At 35.2% G+C, this 9878-nt stretch overlaps 1 protein-coding gene across 1 annotated transcript in view; it reads left to right on the forward strand.

Moving 5' to 3' along the window:
• LOC110029730 (protein SOMBRERO) overlaps window positions 1–2524 on the forward strand; it is a 7224-nt gene extending 4700 nt beyond the window's left edge. Inside the window, exon 3 of the mRNA XM_020732152.1 lies at window positions 1838–2524. Within this exon, the coding sequence (XP_020587811.1) occupies window positions 1838–2368 (531 nt within the window). The 3' untranslated portion in view covers window positions 2369–2524. The remainder of the gene's footprint in view (window positions 1–1837) is intronic.
• The last annotated feature ends 7354 nt before the right edge of the window (window positions 2525–9878 follow it).

Below are 9878 nucleotides of genomic sequence, written 5' to 3' on the forward strand. Positions count from 1 at the left end.
GCGGTGGCGTTTTGTGTGTGTTGTACCGTGTGGATTAGGTGTCTCTTTTTGGGTTCACTCATACAATCTATCTGTATTTTTTATATATATATATATATATATATATATTATGGCATAAAATTTTGCATGTTGTAATTATAGTATTTTTTTTTTTTTTTGCCACAACATGTTCTTGTTTTGTCAATTTTCAAAATTATTCAAAATATAAAACTTGTCAATCTTGGTTTTTATTATTGTCAATTTATTTCCTTGGTTCTTATATTGTTTTCCTGTAATGGAACACTTTGGGCGTTGTGAAAGCTCCTCTAGAAGTGAAATATGAACCATATAGAAACATAAAATGACTCAAGCGGGACATAAGAAACCAAATTTTTATGAATTATATATTCAAACAAAAAATATCTTTAGATAGGAGAGGGGATATCATTCTACTAAATATGGAGTCACATTTACTAGAAAATGAACAAAAAATTGCCGCTTCCTTTTCAAACTTGGTTAAGCTAAATTATTATAAAAGAGAAGCAAAAAAATCCATAGAAATAAGTATTATCTTACAAGTATATAACACTGGTAGTTTGTAGTCTTTATTGCTACTTTTCTTAAACTTACGCGCACACTTATATGTACGAAACCTAGAAATCAAGACATTATTTGGAGACAAGGAACCCAACCATTAAGCTAAGTTGGATGCACAATCCATGTCGTTATATTAAGGATGTTAATAAGCCGTCCTCACTTTTTAACAATTGTGCACTTTTAAGCAGTTATTGAATGAGACTAAACTTCTAATGCATGCAACCAGAAGCTTTAACCAAGAGGATATGCCATTGCATTAATAAAATTATGATTCTTACCATTCAATCAACCGAATCTTGTATATAATTGAGAGCCTCCGTACATGCATTTTGTGCAAGAATTCAAAAGGAAAATATAAATAATTTATGCAATCAAGGGAAATTTATTTAATGCAAAATGATGGAACTTTGATTTGCTAACCTTATACACATGCAATCCTCATTTCCTATTGAATTTATGAAACACTTCATTAGATCTTGTGCAATGAAATAGGATGCAACTAGTACATATAATACTTGTTGGTTCCAATTAACAATATATTTGTGGTGACATGAGATCTCAAATTATAATATTTAGATTTTTTTTGTGGCAAATTAGATGTATATTGTAATATCTTATCATGAAAATCTTATCATTTGTAGTTGTTTCAAACCTTTTCTATGTTGGAATGGAGAAGCTTTTAGGATATGACAAAGGCTAAAAAACTTATGGAAGAAGCTTCACTCTTATTTATCACCTTAACTTGGCTTGATACAAACTCAAAGACTCCACCCCTATTTATACTAGTGGCACCTCCTAAATTAATGACTAGGATTGTGCCACCACAATTCCAATCCAATGGTTACAAATAATTCCACACCTACCACACAATAATTCAACACCTACCACACCTACCACACCTACTACACAATAATTTCATACCTACCACATATTCTAGAATAAGCTTCTAGAAATTAAGCTTTATTTAAACAAATAAAACCAAGTTTATATTTCAACATTCTACCTTTGAAATAAACCCTTTTTGCATACTTCAACCATTACTTTTCATTTCTTATATCAATTTATATTAATAATATTTATTGTTTTTTATTTTTTATTTAATCTGAACACACTTTGATCTAATATCTTCTATTGCATTGAAAAAGTTTGTGATAATGAGGATCTTTAGTACTTAGCATCATCATATACTTTCTTCTGCCCAAAAGCTAAAACAATATTAAATCCAACATGTAAACTAAAATCCTCAATTTCCCCATTGCAGGAAGATAGTTGGGTTGTTTGTAGGGTTTTCAAGAAGAAAAGCCTCTACAAATGCAACAACATCCCTTCTGATCAAATCCTCCCTCAAGAAACCAATCTCAACCTCTTCAAAACCACACCATGCCCCAACCTATTTCCTCAAACCCAACCCCACCCTTCTTTCGATCACTTCTCCTTCCTGAACAACAATAATAACAATAACAACAACAACAACACAATGCATCTTCCCCAGCTCCTCAACAGCGATCAGCCCTCCGCAGCTGCCGTAGCCGCCTCTGCTTCCTTCATCACTCCGATCGACCTCGAGTGCTCCCAAAATCTCATGAAGCTAACTGGGGACTGGTCTATATTGGACAAGCTACTTGCTTCTAACCACCAGAGCCAGCTTGATCAATTCTTTCATGTCAAGTATAATAGTACCAGTAGTTCTTCACAACAACTCATGGAGATGAGTTCCTCAGCTCAAAGATTCTTCCCATTACAGTACTTTGGATGTGAGGCCGATCTGCTAAAATTTTCCAAGGAAGGTTAGTAGATGCAACAGTTGGTTTGATGCATTGAGATGTTTATGCGACTATTTTAATATATGAGAAAGATGTACATAAACGCATGTGTGCGTGCATGTGTTTCCTGTGAGGCTTGTGGCCATCATACTATTTTTTTTCAGTGGTTTTTCAGATGATGGATGTGCTGCATTATGTTTGTTTTGGGATGAGTATCTTAAATTATATCCATGAAAGTCGATTATTTATTATTATTGATGTTATGATTGTTGTAGGAAACACTTTTTACTGTTTTTATGGCAGAACAATCACCCAATTTGGATGAAAAAATTTGCACTTCTTTCTAAATGTAGTTTGAAAGGTTTGTTTATTTATTTTTACATGAAATTAAAATGCATAATTTACAATTCTTATAAATCTAACCCTCAAAATTTGTGATTTACTTATATCACATCTAAATCCTTAACACCATATCAAAAATATTATTTATATTCATTTTTTTTTAAATGAACAATATCTTTTCAATCATTTATTTTAAACTTACTATGATATTAAATTTTAATATTAGTAAATATTAAAATTTAGATGTTAGGAATATAAAACATAAGAACTGTGGTATGTATTATATAAATTGTTGTCTAGCGCCAGTAGATCAATATTATTAAGAAAAAAATGTCAAAATTAATAATTAGCATTTATTTCATGAAATGCAATTAAGATATATACAATACATATAACTTATATATCAACTTGTACGTAGCAATGAAAATAGTAATAATTTCTCAATGTGTCAAACTAATTACACTTTACTTTTTCATCTAACTAATTCAACAAATTAACAACAAGAAAGTATAATTAATCAACAGAAGTAAACATTGTTGCTTCTCTTCTTTTTAGCAGCAGCCTTCTTCTGAGCAAAATCCTTCAATCTCTTCAGCGCCACCTCCAACGTATCTCTGCTCATATCAGCAAAGCAAAGTCTGAACCAACCTAGCTCAGCACAACAATATGAGGAACCAGAGGCTATATTAAGCTTTAATTAATCAATTATCACCTTCCAGAGCCCTGCTTCTCCTTTCTCCGTCTCCTCCTCCATAAACTCCTCCACTTTCACTCAACAGAACAACCCTGCTTCTCCTTTCAAGCACTCAATCCCTGCTTCCTTCAACCCATTAACAACTAATTCATATCTCTCTTAGAGTCTCTCTCTATTCTTTATGTTGAGAAATTAGGGCGAAAAAAAATAAAAATCGACACAAATCCAGAAAAATACACAGAGATTTACGAGGTTCGGCAAAGTTGCATACATCCTCGAGAGCAGAGCAGCGACTTCCTTTTCAATATTCAGAAAAGAATACAAAATACAAGATTCAGATTTTCAAGGACCCAGAAACACTTAGGGTTACAAACAAGACATATATATAACTCTATAGTATAATATATATTTACTTAAATTACCACTGTGTCAAACCGCGGGGTGTTGCCCCCGCACCCCTAACTCACATAATGAAACTCCCCCAATTGGACAGATCCTTCAGCTCCACTCCGCTCGTGGGCTCCGCTCCGCTCCGTCAACATCTGTCCCATTTATGGCTGTCCCATTTATGGTATATAAGTCATACCTAACAAATCTCCATCTTGGCGAATATCTATCCCCTTTGGAGAAATATATATACCTAACAAATCTCCACCTTTGCGAATATCCAGCCCCTTAGGAGAAAAAACATCATGAAGTTTCTTATGCACCAGTGTAGGTAGGGCCACCACGCTTCTGCTGCGCCCTCGCTCCCCCCAACCCACTAAATTCCCCAAGAGACACACTTCTTTAATTCTTCCAAGAGACATTTATTCATTTCAAGAGACTCCAAATTAAGGTATTACGAGCCATACCTAATAAATCTCCATCTTAGCGAATATCCAGCCCCTTAAGAGAAATATATCATGGAGATTCTTATGCACCAATGTGGGTTGAGCCACAATTTTACATAATCACTTAACTAAGATTCTTTAATTAAGTTTCCAAGAAAAAAGAAATTTCCCTTAATTAAGTTTTCAAGAAAAAAGAATTTCTCTTAATTAAGTTTCCAAGAAAAAGAATTTTCTTAATTAAACTTTCACAGAAATCTTTTTTCTTAACTTCCATAAAGAGCTCCTCTTTCCTTCCAGAAAAGCTCCGCCTCCGCTTTTCAGAAAGGCTCATTTTTCCTTCCAGAAAAGCTCTGTTTTCTAAAAAAACTTCTACAATTCTAGAACCTATGCCTGCAATTTCGCATCCTGGAACCTGGAATATCACAAAAAGGGTGAATATTGATTTACTTCCAATCGGACAACCTCCAGCTTTCCTTTTCCGAGTGAAGCAACAGATTCCCCTTTTTCCACATCCTGGAATATCTCCGGAATATCTCGGCGTTGAATTTACTTTCCCGCGAATTTTCTTTTTCGCGTCCGCCCTTCCAATTCTGCTCCTCCGCCGCTCCCTCCGCCCAAGAACCAACTTCCCATGCTGAACAGCTTCTACTCTTGGACGCCTGAAACTGCTGCAGAAGGAAGCCTCGCCGAACTCCACTTCCCCGAACCGCCACTGTCGCTACCTGTTTTAGGTCGAACGCAAACATCGAACCGTGTGCCGCGCAAATTTCAGCGAAACCTTCGCAGACTCGCAGTTCCGAACTACTCTGTCGAATCACCTCTCGAATCGTTTTCGCTGCGAACTCCTGCATCTGTAGCCCTCCTTTGCGAGCGTCGAAACTCGGCGCTGAACCCTGCTTCGCGAATTGCTCGTAACCCGTTGTCGGATCCTCCTTCAGTCGCAGGCAAAAAAAGCCCTGCATAATGTCTCGCCCTGCAAAATGTTGTGATTCACGAAAACAAAGCCCTCGCTGAACTTCGTCGAAGCCAAATCGTTGAATCCTCTACGTCGAAATTCTCGTCCGACTAAACTCCTTTGCTCGAATTTGAATTGCAGCGAACCTTTTCGAAATCCTTCCCTAGTCGTCAATCTCTTATGCCAAAATCTTCTTTATTCTTGCGCCGACAAAATTTTTCTTGCCTACCCTCAAACCAGGTTCTAATAGCACTTGTTGAGAAATTAGAGAAAAAAAAAATAGGAATCGACACAAATCCAGAAGAACACATAGAGATTTACGAGGTTCTTCCTCGGGAGCAGAGCAACGACTTCCTTTTGAATATTCAAAAAAGAATACATAATACAAAATTCAGAATCTCAGATACCGAAAGACTCACTTAGGGTTACAAACATGACATATATATAACTATATAGTACAAAATGCAATTACTTAAATTACCACTGTACCAAACCGCGGGATGTTGCTCCCGCACCCCCAACCCAAATAATGAAACTTTCCCGATTTGACAGATCTTTCCGCTCCAGCATCTGTCCCATATATGATATATGAGTCATGCCTAACACTTTTTTATATATCTCATTGTAAACTCCTCAATTGACAACATAAAAGACAACAACTTTTGAGCCTGACAAGAAACAAGATTGAAACTTGACATTCTTCTCACTGTTTTAACAACTCTGTCGTTATAAGAATGCAGAACTCCAACTTTGAAATGGCCCAAATCTTTCGATTAGCTATAAACAATATAAACTTGTTCAGAGATGGCATCAGTGATAAACAAATTTGGGCGAATTATAAAAATTGAACCCGAAACATTGATATTTACAAATGAAGCATTCAGGTGATTTTTTGAACTATCAAACTGATGCATTTACGCATGCCACGATCAAACCATTTTGTGAATTTGATAAAAATGAAAAATATGAGTTTGATTTTATCCTCAAAATAAAGAATTAATCATTCTAGTTCTTGATCTTGTGTATATCACTGATTAATATTTGAGATCAGAAATTGAAAGGCTGTAAGAGACTTTACAGAAGAAGCCAAGACGGAAAAATTTAATGCTTCAAAAAGAGGAAAATAAGACAGAATTTGTTAGAACAGTCTTTATGAAATTTTAAACATTGGATAGAAAATTGAATATTATTACACTCGATATTTGATCATGGAGAAAAATTTTAAAAAGTAAATCAGATGTTGCCAGGTTGAAGGCATAAATCTAAATGCTACTTAGAAGGTAGCCCAAGCGTTCTCTCGTACTGTGATTGCATGATTGCTTACTTTGTTATATTTATTTGTGACTTGATTGGGTTGAGTATATTAAACTAGAGTGCTTATTAGGAGGTAATCCAATGTATTTTCTTTTGTTTTTTTGTTGTATTTGTGTATAATTTGCTTGCAAAAATTCTTAGAATCAGTTAACTCTGACACAATTTAGGAGCTCGATAATATAATTTGACCATCTTATGTTTTAGAACTAGAACTCGTACCTGCATATTTTTGTTTAGATTTATGTCTATATTCATATGAGTTCTTGTTTTTCTTTCATAAGAGTTACATTATTATATAATTTGTTCTTATATGTTATAGGCAAGTGAGTCACATGTTATTGAGAAAATTAGGGAGAAGAAAAACAAGAATCGACACAAATCTAGAAGAACACACAGAGATTTAACAAGGTTCGACAAAGATGCCTACATCCTCGGGAGCAGAGCGGCGGTTTCTTTTTCAATATTCAGAAAAGAATACATAATACAATATTCAGCTCTCTCAAAGACCTATGATTGCAAATAGTTCTATTTATAATCATAGAGTAAATCCTATAATACAATATGTAGTTCCCAAATTACCTCTGTACCGTATAGCGGAGCGTTGACCCAATACCCCCAACCCACATAACGTAACTTTCTAATTTGGACAGATTTTTTCGCTCCGCTCCGCTCCGCTCCGCTATCTTTCCATACCATAACATGTGTTATGGTATATGAGTCATACCATAACACGTGTTATGTGCTACTGTTTGTATCATAAATTTTTTTTGTTATGTTCTATCTTTCTTTGCTCATCTCCCTTTTCTGTGGTCTATGATGTATAAGTGAATGCTTATGTTAATATTGCCCTTGAAGTAAAATAAAAATCTAAATTTGAAATTTACTAAATAATGGTGGCAGTTATAATTGAGGTTGAGTCCAAACTAAAAATATGTAAATATATATAAATAAAAGTGATATGAAAGTTTCCTGAAAGATTTGAAAAAGATTTGTAATTCATTATTCACTAATCCCTGACCTTAGTAATTACCTATTTTTATAACTATTCCTAAACACCTAATTGAATATTAACTATATATATAATTGATATTTCAATTAGGGGTGTAAACGAGCCGAACACGAGCGAGCCCAGACTCAGCTCGTGTTCGATTCGTTTATATTTTGAGCTTGAAAAGTGTATTCGTGTTCAAATCGTTTGCTTAACGAGACAAACATGAGTTGTTCACGAACAAAGAGTTGTTTTAACAACCCTAATCACGTAGTCATAAGATGTTAAGGGTTATCACAAGATTTAAAAATCATTCTTTATATTAAACATCATTTGAATCTAATTTAATAAATTTTATTCTATTTTCTTAATTAATACTTTTAATTGTTTATAATTCTTTCTACCATAATATTTATATAATTGATGAGTAGTATTTCGAACCAAAACGAGTCGAACACGAACGAACAAATTTTTGTTTGTGTCCCTAATTTCAATACTATAAATTTAGTCACTGTTTAATTTAAATAATTTAATTCACTACTAGTGAACAATGGCATACATTCACCGCCAGTGTAACGAGGCATAAACTAATGACGAACATTCACCACTAGTGTACGGAGGCATACACTAATGACGAATGTGTCGACGGTGTGAAGTGGTGCATGCAAAATATACTATCCAAGTGAGGATAAGTGTGTTGAGGAGGCAGCGATTCGGGAGTGAGTTTTTTGAGGAGACAGTGATTCACGGAGTGAGTGTGTAGAGGAGGCAATGACTCGAGAAATGAGTGTACCGAGGAGACAGTGACTCGGAAGTGAGTGTGTTGAGAAGGCAGAAACTCGAAAATGTGTGTGACGAGGAGGCAGTGACTTGAGGTGTGAGTATGCCAAGGAGACAATGACTCAGGGAGGAGACAGCGACTTGAGAAAGACACGTGAGTATCGGGAATGAGTGTGGTTCTCATTAGGGCATATCCACTCAATGGGTAGGCTTGATGTGCAAGCCGTCCCCGAAAATTTCATATGAGTGTCGAAGGTGAGTGTGCGAACAGTGACTCGAGTGCTACCACAAACATATGGAATGCAAACATACAACATGTTATGCAAAAAAAACATGCAAGGATGTGAATGTGGGTGCATGCATACACATGTTGGTGCACCGTGACAAATAAATGTCACAAGATAGGCACAAAAAGTCATGCCAAAGAGGGTGCATAAACGCCCACCACGAGCAACTGATGACATATGCTCACGGAAGCACGACAGGATGCGTGATGCGAATGTATTCATACAAGCAGCATGGAAAATGCATGCAATGATGTGACATTCAAATGGAGTCGATCGATCTGATTGGGCCTGCACGAATGTGGTCATACAAGCAATATGGAAAAGACAAGCAATAATTCTAACCCCCTATAAATGGAGGACGAATTCTTCCCATTTTTCTTTTATAGATTACTGCAAAGCATTAAAGCTAGCCAAATGATCATGAGAAGAATCTATCCATAGAAGAGAAAAACGATTCTGAACCCTATTTTTCCCCCCATTTTTACACATTAATGCTCATGTGGGGCATAAACTTGAACGAAGTGTAGGGATGCAAACTATTGATCAGAACAGGCATTATACTATATATACATGTAGGAGTCAATATAATGTATAAGGTAAGTACTAGACCTTCATCAGCTGAAGTTGCTGTAACGAGTAGGGATCCATTGGTGGTTGGGAGGGGGTTTGGTCTTATGTTGGATCCCTTCACAAGAAGTACAACTCTCAGGGTGACTTCAAACCAAGGGTTGAGATTGGTGCGAATGATCTTAGAAGTTCCTGTACTTTGGTAAGAATATAAATATATTTACTTTAATGAAATTAGTGGTTTAATTCAACTTTATCATATATATTGACCTTATATATCTAATTTATATTGAAGGTGATGGTAGACCCTGATGCACCATCTCCGAGTGATCCAAGACTAAAGGATTATCGCCACCTTAATTAACAATATTTTAGATCTTAGGTTATTTTTCCTTAGAAAATAGAGACAATTAAAAAATATTGGGGCAAATATATAAAGACCGCTCGAAACTTGCTATTTACAAATCAGTCAGTCTCTTTCATCCATTTTTTAAATTCTCACACCAATATTAAAATTCATGCAAAACCACAACCCATATTATTCTTTCTTTATCAATTTTTTTTATCATGGCACGTGTAAATACATCAGGCAAAGAAAAAATCACCAGGGAGATCAATTTGTAGATATCCATGCTTATGGAGGTATGTATCTAATTATCCCAAAAATTTAAAAATTATATATTATAAATTTGAGATAAATTTAGATTCTCATTCTGACTTATTAATATCTCCATGGATATGAATTAGCTTGAATGCCATCAGAATGATGTAAAATTCGT

The sequence above is a fragment of the Phalaenopsis equestris genome, unplaced genomic scaffold (assembly GCF_001263595.1).
Source record: "Phalaenopsis equestris unplaced genomic scaffold, ASM126359v1 Scaffold000600, whole genome shotgun sequence".
NCBI lineage: Eukaryota > Viridiplantae > Streptophyta > Magnoliopsida > Asparagales > Orchidaceae > Phalaenopsis > Phalaenopsis equestris.